Source organism: Zophobas morio, unplaced genomic scaffold (genome assembly GCF_036711695.1).
Source record: "Zophobas morio isolate AGI-343-1 ecotype UQ-CSIRO unplaced genomic scaffold, CSIRO_AGI_Zmor_V1 ptg000183l, whole genome shotgun sequence".
NCBI lineage: Eukaryota > Metazoa > Arthropoda > Insecta > Coleoptera > Tenebrionidae > Zophobas > Zophobas morio.
Window position 1 is genome coordinate 124,405 of NW_026972287.1, and position 15,758 is coordinate 140,162.

General features: G+C 28.5%; 3 protein-coding genes across 3 annotated transcripts; 1 reads left to right on the forward strand and 2 right to left on the reverse strand.

Annotated features, from left to right (window-relative positions):
- Positions 1–6,525, reverse strand: LOC135145804 (plastin-3-like). The gene is made up of 21 exons (XM_064077941.1): positions 6,442–6,525; positions 6,293–6,390; positions 6,194–6,225; positions 5,996–6,125; positions 5,717–5,773; positions 5,430–5,547; positions 4,915–5,023; positions 4,776–4,850; positions 4,638–4,721; positions 4,513–4,588; positions 4,225–4,346; positions 3,988–4,087; positions 3,638–3,745; positions 2,632–2,729; positions 2,436–2,505; positions 1,409–1,476; positions 1,004–1,145; positions 845–943; positions 424–560; positions 123–205; positions 1–61 (listed from the first exon to the last, which is right to left on the reverse strand). Exons 1-21 carry the CDS (start codon positions 6,480–6,482, stop codon positions 40–42), a joined length of 1,869 nt encoding a protein of 622 aa, XP_063934011.1. The 5' UTR covers positions 6,483–6,525; the 3' UTR covers positions 1–39.
- Positions 6,526–7,286: 761 nt separating this feature from the next.
- LOC135145803 (leucine-rich repeat protein lrrA-like) lies at positions 7,287–12,127 on the forward strand. The gene is made up of 19 exons (XM_064077940.1): positions 7,287–7,400; positions 7,650–7,753; positions 8,331–8,432; positions 8,573–8,672; positions 8,730–8,785; positions 8,869–8,990; positions 9,049–9,100; positions 9,162–9,289; positions 9,483–9,537; positions 9,588–9,671; positions 9,725–9,822; positions 9,882–9,972; positions 10,205–10,263; positions 10,451–10,566; positions 10,631–10,698; positions 11,144–11,232; positions 11,617–11,674; positions 11,759–11,802; positions 12,091–12,127. Exons 1-19 carry the CDS (start codon positions 7,348–7,350, stop codon positions 12,112–12,114), a joined length of 1,503 nt encoding a protein of 500 aa, XP_063934010.1. The 5' UTR covers positions 7,287–7,347; the 3' UTR covers positions 12,115–12,127.
- A 1,447-nt stretch (positions 12,128–13,574) lies between these two features.
- LOC135145781 (uncharacterized) lies at positions 13,575–15,059 on the reverse strand. The gene is made up of 3 exons (XM_064077919.1): positions 15,054–15,059; positions 14,639–14,829; positions 13,575–14,490 (listed from the first exon to the last, which is right to left on the reverse strand). The coding sequence occupies exons 1-3, from the start codon at positions 15,054–15,056 to the stop codon at positions 13,575–13,577; spliced, it is 1,110 nt and encodes a 369-aa protein (XP_063933989.1). The 5' UTR covers positions 15,057–15,059.
- Between the last annotated feature and the right edge of the window lie 699 nt (positions 15,060–15,758).

Here is a 15,758-nt window from a genome sequence, read left to right on the forward strand (position 1 = left end):
GCCATTTTATTAGTTGAACAACAACAGCAACGTTTGTATTCACTTCACTTTTTTCCATTTTCTATAAAAAAAGGCGGTATAATAAAAGCTGGAGCATAATAGTATATATATATAAAAAATACTTTTTCTTGTTTTTATTTTGAGCCAAATCGACTATTTTCTGACTAACTACTTCGTTTAGTTTATTCTTCTTTTCAATAGTGGACTAGTAAAGTTATAGAGTAAAAAAAAGTAACGTAAATCTTTACTAAAGCTTAAACATAATATACAAAATTAGTTATTTACTTTACATATCATGTAAGTAAGCGAACTTTTTTATAGCAACAAGCCTACAAATATAATACTATTTATATAGATTTTACAGAAAAATAAAGTGCAAAACAAAACAAGTTAAGATCATTAATCTAAGTAAAAAACTATTACCAAGCGGAGATCTAGTTGAGCTTGACACTTTCGACTTTTTTCAGTCAGAAGTTCTAAAAGTTTCTTTGCTTGTGCCATAGGATCCTCCGCAGCAGAAGGCCCCTCGCCGAGAAACTGTGCTACGCTGGCACTCAGTTCTTTAGCCAATAGAAATTAAAGCAGTTTTTTAAATATTAATATCCAACTCACAAATATTAATTCTGACCAATAAAATAAAAATATTTTAAACGGCCAATAACCAGAAAATATTTTTTTTTTAGTTTATTATTCGGTTTTTATTATAAACACCTTTTAGTGAATTAAGGACTTTATAGACCCTTGACAGATGTATTTATACTAAAAACTGTACTATTATAAATAAAAATAAAAATATTTGTAATCAAAAGTAAAACAAAATAAAAAGTTTATTATGAATAAAAACCGTTTAGTTTTTGAAGTTGTTCTTCATGAATTCTATTATACTCGCGCTTTTTTCTTAAAAGTAAATCTTCGCACTGCTCAATAACAAACTGGTTCCCCTCTGCAGTAAAGTTGTTGAATAAAGTAAAAAATAAATAGTAAATAATAATAAGAATATAACCGAGCAAATTATCTAAAAGTTCTTTTTCACTGGAAGTCTTATCAAACGAAAAAGACTCAAAAGAAAAGTCACGTGAAAACTTTTCCAGAACATCTTTTGCGTGTTGATAATAATCAGAAACAAGTTGATGTTTATTTTCAAGCTTTAATTATTAGAAGAGAAAAATGTATTAACAAAGTAAAAATTTTATAGTAAAATAAATTTCAACAACTACTATAAATATATAAAACGCAATAATTACGTCATATAAAATCAAGAATTTGTAGGTAATAAATTATCCAATAAAAAGTGACGGATAAACTAAAAAAGGGAATACAACTTTTTTAGAAAAAAATTATAAAATAATAATAATCCACCAAACACGTTAGGGATATCGTGAAGAAGTTAAAAAAATTAATGAAAGACCTCAACATTTTTTTCTTCAAGCTCGTGCTTCATTTCTTCGATGGTGCTTCCTTTTCCTTCAGCAATATCTTATTTATATTATATAAAAAGTTTTATAAATATTATAAAAAAATTATTTGATTAATTATTAAATTACTTTTTAGTTAAAAATATATTTTTTCTTTTATAATAACAAACACAAATACTAGAAAGAGAAATTGTAGCAAAATAGTAAAAGTAAACAAGTTTATTGTATGAATTTTAAGATATTTATTTTTGTTAATAATGTTTTTAAAGGAATAATCCACCTAGATAAGGATATTTATTATTGAAAAAAAGAAAAAAAAAATAAATAGATTATAATTCCATTGAAAAAGTATAGAAATACGACATAATAATAATAATTACAAAATTCTTACTTATATTATTTTTTTGTTATCATAAATTCAATATATTTTGTTTTTTATAATTTATATTTCTTATATAAGAGCTTTTTAGAAAAGCTTTTTACTTATTATTGTAATAGTCTTTTATATTTCTATAAAACTTACTCTTTTAACCTCCATTACATAGAAAAAAATAGTATCACCATATACTTATATATATATATATAAATATATTAACTACTATTTCTTCCAAGCTTTATTAATATTACTTCTTGAAACATCAAAAACAACCGCAATAATGTTAATAAAAAGGGCTTATAAAAAGCAAACTTCATAAATTAAATCCACTAGAATAGTGCGCATGAGGGGTACCAATAAATTTAGCGAAGCTCAACATTAGGCAATGCATAAATAAAAAAAAAAAAGGCAATCATAACCAAAAAAGAGGGTAATTGTAAATACCCAATAACTGAAAGCATCTAATAACACTATTTTTCGGACGTTAAGGGTAATCACATGGACTTATAATAATACACGTGCTAAATTCTAACCGGTTGGTCTAATTTTGTTTTAATTTTATCAAAACTATTCAATTAATTTTACAAACAACCACAAAAAAAAAATTTCTATGTTGGGGACGTCACTAAAAAAACTGAAAAAACCAATCAAATTATTGATGGAAGCCTCAATATCAAAGTTCTGGCCTTCAAGCGTAGAAATTCTATTTTTGTTCTAATTCATAAAAAAAATATTATTAATTTTATCCCAATAAAAAGTTATTATCACACAAATAATAATGAAAAATAAACATATATACTTTTTTTTGTGAAGCGCATAAATAAAAAAAAAATACAGAACTTTTGCTTCTTTCTGGCTCAACTCTCTCTTTTCTTCGGCATGAGCAAGAGAAACTTTTTCATAGGCTTTCATACTTTCTTCTAACTTTAACGTCGTTTCTTTGTAATATACAAAAAGATTAGTACTTTGCTTATTTTTTATTGGTTCATTATTGGCAACTTTTCTAATGAATGTTTTGTTAAACTTATTAGTTAGTAACTGAAAATTGATAAATACCACCATAAAAAAATCAAAGCGCTCTACATTATCCTATGAAATACTTATAAACAACTTTTATAAAAAACGTTTTGTATAACTTTTCGTTTACTTATTGGTAATTTATAAACATTATTATAAAAATATTGTCATAATAAATAATAATAGTTTGCAATGATTTATAATTATAAAAAGTAAATGTTTCTAGTAAACTTTTACGTACTTATTATGTTATAATTTTTTTCTTTTTATAAAGTATTACACACGAACAAGGATTACTATAAAAACTATAAAGTTTAATAAATAAAAAAACTTTTACCAATAAAAAAAGTATATAAATTATATAAAAGAGAAGTAAAAGTAAATTCATTTTGTTTTCTTTATATAATTACTTATATTTAATATAATATTTTTCTTTATTATAAAATAAAATGTATTTATAATCCTATCGACGAACGCCCTTTACTGCGCTATTAATAATAAATATTATCAGAAGTATTTATTATCATTACTTTACTGTAATTATTATATAACAAAGTAAGACCACAAAAATGCAGATCTCAATAAGTAAATTTTTTTAGTAAATATATATATATTTTTCATTAAATAAAATAATGTAATAACTTTTTCTATGTATCTTTGTATTTACTTTTCAATATATATTTGTTTATCTAACATTAATTTTCCATTATAATTGATATCTTCTGCTCAATATAAAAATAATACTATTTTCATTATTTACTCTTTTGTGCACTATTTTTATATATATCATTATTGTCTTTACTCAATATTAACATGTAAGGAAAGAGACCTGATAACGCTTCCTTCAGCTCCTTTATTTCTTTATATCTAGAGTTCGAGAGAAAAGTAATATCATTTTCTTTATTAATTATCGCTTCTTCACTCTCTTTATGCCGTGCTAAAGTTTTATATTATTACTAAAAGTAAAAGTAATGAACTGTAAAAAGTTATGATACCTTTACTTTTTTTTAAAAATAAAATATTAAAAACCATTCAGTTATTAATAAATTCTTTATTGTAAGCGTTAAATAGTATATAAAACAGGCGGGAAAGTACGCAATAGAAAAAAAAAGTCTAAAGGTTCATGAATCTTATAAATAATTGGTAGTGAGGGACACGTGCAAGTGTTAATTTATAAACCTTCAAAAAGTTTTATAGAGGCCAAAAGTTTTTCTTTTTCTTTTTCTAAAGAACTTGTTTGCTGCTGCACAAGAGAAAGCATTTCACTGCACTTCGTATTCTGTAAGGAATATTTAAATCCACTTTAAAAATAAGCATTTTTATTTTTTATATAATATAAAATACATGAAAGTAGAGAATGAATAGTAATTATAATAATAAACAGTACAATATAAAGTTATGATAATTCTTAACAACCTTCACGCGAAGCTCTTCCAGGTCTTCTGAGAGGCGGAGAAGTTCGGCCTCCGATGGGAGCGTGATCCCAACATATTCATTAAAAATAGTGGCGGTGAACGCGAGATTCAGCCTTTCATAGCCTTACAATAAGAACATTTAGCATATGATTTTTAATGAAAAACTTGTTATAAGTTTCTTATTTTTAATGATTATAATAATAAGGAAACAACTTTTATATACTAAATATAAGGATCTCTTCATAAAAAGTTTAAATGTAATTACAAATTCAAATTTATATAGAAGTACCCTTAACGATATCGCTAGCAGTTGTAAACTTTCGACAGTTCAAAGTTTCAGCCACCCGTAGAAATGCCTCCGCTCTCTTTCAATATTAATAAGGATAATATGGACAATAATAATAATATATAAACCTCATGAGGGTCCGCAACTTCCAAGACATCATCAATACCGGCTTCTTCGGACTCAAGAGGAGCCACCTGTTTGAGAAGTGCAACCTTCAATAATAATAATAATTATAATATTAATGAGATAGAAAAACTTAGGCATACCCATTTCGTACAATCTTTTAAGTCCTTTCCAAAATTTTGTACCGGTTCAATGTAGTTTTCATCGCTTGACTGAGCCTATGAATTATTATTGTTTATCATCATTATGATTATTGCTATTTTTATTACTATTTATTGTTACCTTTTGTAAATGATAATTAAACCATCTTTTAATAATATCCTCCTCTCGCATTTTTAAAAGTTTATCAATTTTTTCGTTGGGCTTAAGCAGACGAATTAGTTCCGGATGACTGCGCATAGAGTACCAGATAAAACTTAATCGAGCAGTTTTTACATTAAAAGACCCAAAATAATAAATGGACGCAAAGTGTCAATGTTTATTATGGAAAAATCACATAAACTAGTCACGTGGCGCCCCATGATCGTAATATTACAGACACCTTTTTTTGATGAAAAAAATTCTTACATTTTATGTGTACTGTTTTTGTTAATGTAGAAAAGTAATTTATACAGTTTTTTTTCCATTAAACGTTTCAGTAAATTTTAATAAAATAATAAAGACCATGTTTCCGACTATTATATGAAAAGAAAATAAATGCAGTGAAAAGCCCCCCACGCGTGTGAATTGACAAAAGTTACTCAAAACAAAGAAATTAAACGCGTGTGGCTCAATAATATTCCAGGTCGAGCACGTGCCTAGTTAAGTTGATGCTCTTCATAATGTGGGCGCGCACGAGTTGCCAGATTACCGCTAAAATCAAAGTGCGGTTTCCCTCCATGATATCAGAACTTCCAATATTTACGACTACGCATCCTAATTAAAAGGTAAGGTCAGACCCGTAAAAGAATAGACTCAGCAGATGTCAACAAATTAAATGAGTAGAAAGCTTTTAAAGTTAATAAAAATATAAAGACAAAAAAAATCGTTTTCCGTATCATTAATGTAGAGCAAATTTAATTCAGACATTTATGTAAAGGTTAACCCATAGACTTCGCAGCAGATATGGCCGTGTCGATCATTGTTGCTATCTCCCACGCGTCTTATTAATATAATAATAATAATAAATATAAATACATATACTTTTTAACAAATAGAAGAGATTTCCAAAAAAAAAAATTTTGATTTACTAATTTACTAGTTTCCAAAGATTTAAAACAAACTTTCTAGCCAAATTGTTACTATATTGAAATATTAAAATATTAATAATATAAATTACTTAATAATTTCTACTAATTATTAAAAAATTTAAGGTTGTGAAAACCTTTAGATCCAGGAACCTTGATTCGAGACTTATCAACAGAAAGTTTGATTTCTTTTTCTTTAATTTTTCCAGGGCATACAGCATTAACCAACTTGCAAAGCAAAATTCCGTCCATGGAATTAGTAAAAAGCTATAAAGAAAAAACATAAACGACACTCTTTATCGTCTTTAAAAGTTCAAAATATAGAGTAAGTATACCTCAACTTCTGGATGGTTAATAGGTATGTAACCTAATATTGGATTACATAAAGTTACATTATCTCTTCGAATTAAATAGTATCTTTAATAATTTCTTACCAAGTTTTCTAAGATCCTCATCTTTTTTTAACAAGTTATTAAGGTGCTCTGAAAAAGCTGAAACTTCTGAACGGATCTGGTCGCTCTCAAGTCTTTTACTATAAACTCGTCTAAATATGAAAAGAAAATAAGAAAAGCAATACAAAAACCTTTCAGTATCGCAGTCTTCCCTCGACTCTTGATTGTCCATTGTACCAAAACTACGTTATAATACTAACCTTTGAATAGGGCAGAGTCTGGAAGATGAAATCTTTTCAGGTGCGTTCAGTTAACTTTAGTGGGTAGTTATCATTATTAACACCTAAAAAGGAAGTAAAATAGCACAATTAGTCGATTTAAAAACGACACGGTCAAACTAAATCTAGTTATTGTATTAAAAAATATCTAGATATACAGTACTTATTAATAATTTTTTATTATATTTTTTAAAAAATGAATGATTTGAACAATTAAAAACTACAAAAGCACTTATATTTTCTTGACTTAAACATAAATAAATTCTGACTAATAAATTATTTCAATAAGTCGCATTTTTACTGTGAGATTAGCCTAATAACTACCTTCTTGTATACTCCTGTTAGCACATAATTATTATTTTTATTTCGACTAAAATGCGCAAATCTATTTTAGTTACTTACTACTGATTTAAAAATTAATTCTTTAACCATGGGGTATTCTAGACTTAATATCAATGAACTTATTGGATGAAACCGTTTTGTGACTTCGTAAAGTGGTTCATTATAAATTAGTGAATGATGTTTATTTAGTACTGAATCTTTTTCATAATGTTTTTATGCTTAATTTTATATTCATGCGCATTTGTATTTGAAATGTTCCTGCACACCTCAAATTTTTTTAGCTCTCCCATTTATTCTAAGCTTTTGTTTGCAGCCAAGTAATTGGTTATAAGATTTGTAGGTCAAAAGTAGTGAAGGTCTATTCGATAAGTTTGTGGCTCTTACCAGGTTTTGGTATCCGCTGTTTGTATACGGAATCTAAACGTTGATAGGGGCTGCATAGTTTCGTACTAGCAATTTTTAAAAGTATAGAATCAAATGGGAAACTCGGCTTTTTCAAAATACAGAAAGGAGCCTATTGTGGAACTGACGTATGCGTAGTCTTTATAATAAATGACTTATATAATATTATGAAAGATTTAACATTAGTATGCTAATCTCTGGCTTTATTTTGGCTCAGAGACATCTAAGAATTAGTCACTTCTATTTATTTAAGACTGAAATCCAAAGTACTAACTTTAATTTTTAAGACGTCAAGCTTTATTGTAGATAACAATCCCTACTTCCTTGACAATCCTTTTTACTTTTCCATCAGTATTAATAAAATATTCTTTCTAAAGCTCTAAAGATATAACGACAGTGCCCAAAGATATTAAACATTTAAAAAGATGTGTTGAATTAAAGTTAAACAAAAATTCAATAAGTCTTCTTCCTCCCGAAGTTGGTGAGTCTTCCGGCTTTTTTCTTTTGTCCCTTTACTCCTTTAACAGCTCCTAGTTTTATTAAATTTTAAATTTAAAATAATTTGTTTATTATTTTAGTTACTATTGATATGGTTAGGTAAATTTTTAATTTTTTAGTCCTCGTTTCTAAACAGATGGTATAAAAAATTTTTTTATAAATTGAAGTTATAAAATTTGTAATGGATTCTTTAATTTTTTTTATAGACTTTTGTATATATCTAACTACACGCTATTAACGTTTTGCCTTACCTATTTATATATAAATAAATATAGAAAAGTAAAATTTGAAAATATTTGATATAAATACACACTTGCTTAATAGATAAATTTATGCAAAATATAATAACTCTTTTCATTCAATTTATGAAAACTTCTCTTTTTTTTCTATTTACTTACTAATATAAGACATTTATTTTGTTTTTAATGTTTTTATTATTTTGTATATACTAAGTAGTCACTATGCTAGCAGTTCTTTTTAAAATTCCAAATTTTTGTACATGTAAAAATTGTTACTTACTTCCACATTATTCATATTTATATTTTTTAAATTATTATTAGGCGAACTTGCGGGACTTGTAAAACTTGATATATCAGAAAACACTCTCACTTCTCTTCCAGATGAAATAGAAAAACTTCAAAATTTACTTGAATTAAATTGTTGTATGTTACTTTTGTTTCTTCACTTGTTTTAATTTTAGTTTTTTACTTATTTTTATTTCCCTTTATGAGTTTATATATAATTAAAAACTTTTTTAATTATCTTATATTAGATTTACTTATTAATTCCCTAAATAATTCAGCTTCCAACCGTTTATTCATGGGCGCGCCCCTCAACTCCGCTATTGGCCGTTTAAAAACTTTAAAATTCTTGGATCTCTCTTTTAACCAATTAAGCGACGAGTTTTACTTTATATAGTCTTTATCGGCTGCTCCAAAGCAACTTTAATATATGCGCAGATCTATTCCCGAAAGTTTTCGGTCTCTCGAGAATCTCGAAAGTTTAGAAATCACTGGTCAATTTAAATATTTCTTTATAAAAATAATGTTTTATTATTAACATTTATAATTTTAATGTTTATTAATTTTATGGATTTAGGAAACGACTTTCGGTTGATTCCTGTAGCAATCTGCGCACTTCCCTGCTTGCGTTTTTTGCGGGCCGATAAAAACAAAATAAAACTTTTAACAGAAGATATTAAGATGATGAAAAAGCTTGAAGTACTGATCATAATAATAATAGTAGTAGTAATAGTAGTAATAATAATAATAATAATAGCTATTGAGCCTTTCAGATAACTTACTACCTCGCATACCTTCTGAGGTTTCAGGTTGCTAACATTAATCTATAAAATTATAAATCATAATAATAATAAAACTTTTCATAAAAAGCCATGAAGTCTTTGGTGGAAGTGGACTTGTCCTCCAATCGGCTTCAGGATCTCCCCCCTGAAGTTGGTTGTTGGGAGAAACTCGAGAAATTCAGTGCGTGTGATACGCTAATTACTGAACTTCCTGAAGTAAAATTTTTATTGTTTTTCTTGAACCCTTTTTTTTTTATTTGTAATTGAAAATATCTTTATTTTCACTAGGCTGGAAGCTATTTTTATTTGTGCCCTACATATTAAACATATTTGTGTTTATTCTTTGCATAACTTTTAATAAAATGCAAAATATCTTTCTAAAAACTAACGGTTGCCAATTTAATGTTAGACAACCAAAAAATGGATCAATTTAAAGGACATCAATCTTCGAAATACCAAAATAGGTTGGCCATCCCCATCATTTTTTCTCGTTTCCGGCTTATTTTATTGGCAGATGAGTTTCCTGAAACCTTTTGTTATTGGTCCCATCTTGAACTTGCAGATTTCAGAAACAATCCATCCTGTTCAGATATTGGACGTAACCTTGTTATTAGAATTTTGATTTATTATATATATTTTCTTTTATTATAGCTGAAATTGCGAGAGCCACTAGTCTGAAAGAGCTGTACATCTCGAAGTGCCAACTGACCACTTTGCCTGAAGAGCTAAGAGAACTGACCCACTTGGAAGTATAGCAAAACTTTCATAATAATAATAATACTATGAAAAAAATAATTTTTGTGTTTAGATTTTATACGCAAGTAACAATAACTTTTCGCATCACAACTTCCCTGCACATTCCTTCAGAGACTTGACTATGTTGAGAAAATTGCACCTTGGTTTCTACTTTCATATTATTGGAGTTTTCGTATTCACTAAAAAGTTTACTGGGTTCGCTATTTTACGCTAAAAATTATGGCAGTAATTTTTCGGCTTTAATTTTGATCAAATAAGAATAATACAGAAAAAAAAAACTACTAAAAATTTTATAACTTAGTAAATGGATATATACAAATTTCTCCAACTTTGTTACTCCTAAAGTAGAAAACAATCATAATAATTATTTTTCAGGCTCTAATAAAATTAATGTCATTCCTGATGATCTCTACGAACTTCAGTATCTTGAAGAGGTTTGTCCCCTATATTTAATTGGTCACCCCGTATATGTTTTCGTTACTTTAAAGGCTCTATAATAGCATTTGTGCTTAACAACTTTTTCAGTTGCTATTATATATATTTTACTTCTCATTATATTTACTTAGTATAATGTTAACATATATTTTTTATATTTATATTATTTATTAATATTTTTTTAAGCTGAACTTAAGCGACAACGGAATATTTAAACTGGACGAATCCATAGCAAAGCTAACTAATCTGGAACGCCTAAACTTGAGCCAAAATTCACTGGAAGTTATTCCCGAAGAAATTGGGTCTTCCTTATTATTATTGTTACTTTTTCATCTACTATTTCGCTTATTATTATTATTATTACAGACAACTCGCAAATCTCAAGACTCTTGACCTAAGCAAAAACGAGCTTTTGGAAATAACGCCCGAACTTTGTTTAGCTTTTCTTCTTCTTAATATTAACACGATGCATATTTCTTTATATCTACTTGTTGGTATACTCAGTACAAAAAGTGACTTTTGAATATTAAGTTTTTGCCGAGTTGTAACCAGCGATAATAATGAACTTTAAACCAATAATAACAACAACTGGTTCACAGCAAATTTACCAGCAAAGTTTTTTATGAGGGACGCTTTTAGAGTTTTAAGTAAACTTAGATGAGAATTGTACGTATTATAAAGAAAAGCTTTACTATTTAGGGGAGTAAAAAATAGTAAAGAGCTTCTAATATACTGAAGGTCTAAATATCCACGTGAGTACGTTCACTATACTAATTGATATATTGAATGCGCGAACCATTAACAATTAACTTTTCAATTATTTCTTTTGGCGTGTACGTATTTTTAGTGATAATAACTCCCCACATCATTATTTTTCAGGTCATTGTGTAAAGTTGAAGAAATTGGACTTATCTTATAATAAGTTAACTTCTCTCCCAAACAAACTCCACTACTGCAGTGAGCTTATCGTACTTAATACTACAAATAAATACATAATAATTGCTTATTATAAGTATTTTTAATTATTTTAAAATTTTATTACTATATTTTGTTGAAATATAAATATTTTAAAGGAAAAAGCTTTTTAGAAACTTTAATGCAATTTTTAATAAATACACAATAAAAATAGTAAAGTCCCTTAATTTTTTACTACAGTAAATAAAATGTATGACCTTCTAGGAGTATAAAAAACTTTCTAAAGTTTATTTTATTTTGCTTTTTACTAACTTGTAAAAAAAGTATTAAGGTTTCATTGTAAACTATAATTATGTAATAATAATAACTTTACTTTCATATATTTATATAAAGTCTTGTATAAAAATATAAAGGAGAGTATGCTTTATATATTGTAGTTGTTTGATCTTCGTCAGAACCAACTTGTGTATCCTCCCAACGAAGTAGTTTTACAAGGTTATTACAATAATAATAATAATTAAACTTTTTCTTTTTATTAATTTAGACATACTTTTTATTTATTTATTTGTACTTTATTAGGACATGAAGCCGTGTTAAAGTTTCTTCGTGATAACGATAAATCTGTATAAAAAACTATTTTTTTGTTATTATTTTATTTATAATTGAAAATTTTTTAATTATTTTATTAATGCTGTAAAGCTTTTTTAACTTTAATGTAAATATATAACTGATTATTATGATATAAGAAAAGAATTATTGGTAATAAAATTCTATTTAAAGATTTTTGAGTGGCGAAGTTAACATGGTTAATCCAATTAAGTTTGACTCTGAAAACTTTATACTTTATTTAATGATTTTTAAAATTTTAATGTTTTTCTTATTCACATTCTACTTTTTGTCTTTTTTCGTAGGTGGGAACTAAGAAAAAAAAGTAATAAAACTTTTGCCACCTAAAGTTTTTTGCTTCTTTATTTTATTTTAATAAACTTGGTTTACTTCCTCTTTTTGTTTTCCTGAATGCTCATTTCTAATGAAATTGTGGCTTAATATGTGTAATAGGCTGTAAAAATCCTAAAATGAGCTGGTAATAAAGTTATCTAATTAAAGTTTAATAGCTATAAGAAATTTTTTGGTACACAGCGGAAAGTGTTTTTCCCGGAAGTGCATAGATTGGAGAATAGCGGAACACATTGTTAAGGATTGCTTCGCTTTTTCACTTCACTGTGTAGACATAGAACCCAAAAGGGAGTATCTTAGCATTGAGACTTGAAGAACTTGTTAACAAGTTTCATACCCTATAACTATTATAGTCGCTTTGGGGGTTGTACTTAATAAATTTTGGTAAGCACTTGCTGAGGCTCGTGGGGGTGCTGCTCGGAGGATAGTGTTTCATACAGTACGACCGCAGACCGTCAGAGCTTTTTAAAGGTACGAAGTGTTCGATTAGGAAACCTATAAGTAGGAAAAATAGTTCTTCTAAACAATAAATAAGTGCTAACGGGTCGTACTATGTTAATAAAAAAAAGTCAATTAAGTTATATTTAAGTTAGTTATAGCTTGTACTTTCATATAGATATTGATGTATAGTGCCAACTGTTCAACGTTGGCTTGCGCAGCGCAATTTTAGTCAATTTCCTTTAATTTCTTTTTGCTTTTAATAAAAGTGGGTTTTAAAGAAAATTATCATCATATTTTCAAACTTTTTTGAATGCCTTGAAACCTTCCCTATTACCTACAACATACGATACCGTTAAAAAATTATAACAGTTATTTAAAAAATATTAGAATTGATATATTGCCATTAATTAGTAACATAATAAGGCACCGAACACCTAAAATCTCGTTGGAGCCTTTATAACATAGTAAATGTCAATACCCCTTTTTCGATAGAAAAACAAGAGATTCAATAAAGAAACCATGTCAAAACAGCTTTTTAAACTAATAGTTTCCCGCTCCTTAAAGTGAGCATCTATTTATAAAGTAAATATAATCTAAAAAGTTTTTAAGAAGCTAACGTAGCTCAAATTTCAACTTAGGTTAAAAATATTACCCACAGCTCGTATATTTTAAGTTTTCCAAAAATTAATTTTTTGTAAGAGAACGTGAAATATCATTTCCTTACGCATAAATTTAACTTTCGTAGGAGGTTAAAATCTATAGAAAACCAGATCGCCGCAGCTCTTTTACATACAAACTATAATACTTATTTTACACACAAGAGACTCAGCTCATTATAAATTATAACAGCTCACAAAAAGGATGACGCTTTACTCCCAACCAAGCGCTCTTGAATTATAAAACACTATCCAAAAGTATAACAAGTCAAATAACAAAAAATAAAAGCGCCGCGAAGTGGTTAAACATCAAATTTATTCTTTTAAATAGCAAAGTTAAACTATTCGGAAACTGCGCGAAGATAGAATTTTTTTCCTATTTTTTTGATTTCTTTGCTTGGTGTCTTCTTTTTCTGCACACCTTTTAATCTTTTCAAAGACTCGTGCCTTTTGTAAATCTTGGCATAAGGATTTAAGCGTAGCATAACAGCGAAATTTCTCAGTGGATTTTTCTTCTGTCCAGTGCGTTTAGAGTTGTTTTTAACAGGTTTCACAACCGACTGTATCTCGTCGGAGTTGATAATTCTAGCGAGATCAGCATTTTGCATCAAAGGCTTCGGAAGACTAAAGCCGGATTTCATCAAAGACGGTTTTGTAAAGGTGCCATACAATTTATCAAGCATTTGAAAAGCCGGTTCTGTCCAAATAATAAAACGGCCCAGGTGACCACCAGGGGCCAACTGAAGAAGGTTCAAGCGTGTCACGCAACAAAGTTCTACACCGGAAATGTTTCTGAATGCACGACTGATGCCGTTGTCATTCGCGTAGATCACCAACGGCCCGCGTCGTTGTCGAAAACGTCGGTTCCGCAGTTTTCCTTTACCAGCTCGGAGTCGTTTTGACGCTTTTACGTGAAGTACGTCGTCAAAAGCTCCTAAACGCTTCAAAATTAGAGCAGCCTCTTTCGTGGTCTTCACTGACTCAGCCTCGCCGTGAACTACGAGAGGGATCTCCCCGACTTTTGATATTTTATGACCGCGAGCCATCACAAGAGAGGGAAGAGAAGAGGCAGCCAGCGCAGAGACAGTCGCATAACGTCTTTGCTTCAGATTGATTTTTCGATGCCATTTCCTCCAAACTTTAGTAGGAGCAAACATGTGCCCTCCCCTACACATATTACCAAAGGCCCCTTGACCAGCCCGGTGAGTACCGCCTCCTGGGACCCTTGGAATACGAGAAACAGCCCTCCCGGTTCCCCTAACTCAGTGATCGTTAGAAATTTACTATAATGTTATAAGAGCAATAAAGAGCATTTATTTTAACACCTAAAAACCTTTTATAAACAACTTTTTGAGAGGTAAACGTACAAACATTAAACTACTTTATATAATCCAACTTATCTCACCATGACTCTGCAGACGTCTGATGACCAGCTTTACTGCTCACAGCATAAGGCTGACGATGATTTTTATTCATAGAAGCGAAAACAAAGGTAACAATATCAGGGCGAATAGGAGCCTTAAAAACTGTAGGAAGTGAAATGGTCCCGGAGACTTCCTTTCTTGAGTTATAAACGGTCACCAAAGGTCGAGAAGTCTTATTTTATAAAAATAATAATAACTAAAAGTTAAAAACTGCTGCTTTATACAAAAGAATTAACAAAAAAGAATTACTTAATTATAAAAAAATTTCAAAAAAAAATATAAATAGAATAACACATTTGTACAGTTAAAATATTTTTTTACTTTTTAAAAACCATAGAAAAACACTAAACGGGCTTATTACTACGTAAAAATAAATAAAGGAAAAAAAGTGCAAACCATTCCGCCGTAGAAAAAGATTGAAAGATGTGAGCGTGTTGGGTTGTGTCACGTTTATATATAATTTAATCTAAATTTCCAGAAGTTAAATGTTTTACACGCGCACAGCCCGCTTTGGACCCCCTGACCCCCCTTTCGCACAAGTAGAGACCTGGAGGAGCTTCAAAACAAAATTATTTCTTTTCGTTTTACTACCTTGTATCTTTATATGATTATCAAAGTGTTTGGGCCGTGAACCTTACCTTTAACTATTTTTGCAAGTAAAATTTATTTAGTTTACTGAAATGAAATGTTTTTTTTACTTCAGTTACGGTTGGAATTACTTGTAACTAAGGGCCCTCTGCTAGCTTGCTTCATAAACTTATTTTTCTATATTCATCTTTTTTCTTTTGTTTAGAGAAAGTTGTAGTTTTTAACACAGGATTATAGTAATATTGTAAAAAGTGGTAGTAAACAGGCGGAAATGAGGGTAAAACTGTTAAAAAATGGTTAGTATTTTAAAACGAGAGTTAGTGAGATCGTTTTTTTTTAATTTTTGTAAATTTTTAAAAATATAAAGATTTAATTAAGTACTTATAGTTGTCATATAACTTCCTTTTTATATTTATAGTAGGCACAATACAAATAATTTTTTAACTTGACAGGAAGTTATTTAAACAAATCCTACTGAGGCCGGTAAACTAGATAACTTTTATATACTAAGCA

What these genes read in the sequence shown, in the direction of transcription:
- LOC135145803 (XM_064077940.1), top strand. Translation starts at nt 7,348, where the DNA reads ATGGGAAACTCGGCTTTTTCAAAATACAGAAAGGAGCCTATTGTGGAA. An exon ending in GAGAACTGACCCACTTGGAA is followed by an intron (nt 9,823 to 9,881) that starts GTATAGCAAAAC and finishes TTTTGTGTTTAG; the next exon opens with ATTTTATACGCAAGTAACAA. An exon ending in GTTATTCCCGAAGAAATTGG is followed by an intron (nt 10,567 to 10,630) that starts GTCTTCCTTATT and finishes TTATTATTACAG; the next exon opens with ACAACTCGCAAATCTCAAGA.
- LOC135145781 (XM_064077919.1), bottom strand. An exon ending in CAGACGTCTGCAGAGTCATG is followed by an intron (nt 14,491 to 14,638) that starts GTGAGATAAGTT and finishes TCACTGAGTTAG; the next exon opens with GGGAACCGGGAGGGCTGTTT.
- LOC135145804 (XM_064077941.1), bottom strand. Translation starts at nt 6,482, where the DNA reads ATGGACAATCAAGAGTCGAGGGAAGACTGCGATACTGAAAG. An exon ending in AAGAGCATCAACTTAACTAG is followed by an intron (nt 5,024 to 5,429) that starts GCACGTGCTCGA and finishes CTCTATGCGCAG; the next exon opens with TCATCCGGAACTAATTCGTC. An exon ending in ACTTTTAGATAATTTGCTCG is followed by an intron (nt 944 to 1,003) that starts GTTATATTCTTA and finishes ACTTTACTGCAG; the next exon opens with AGGGGAACCAGTTTGTTATT.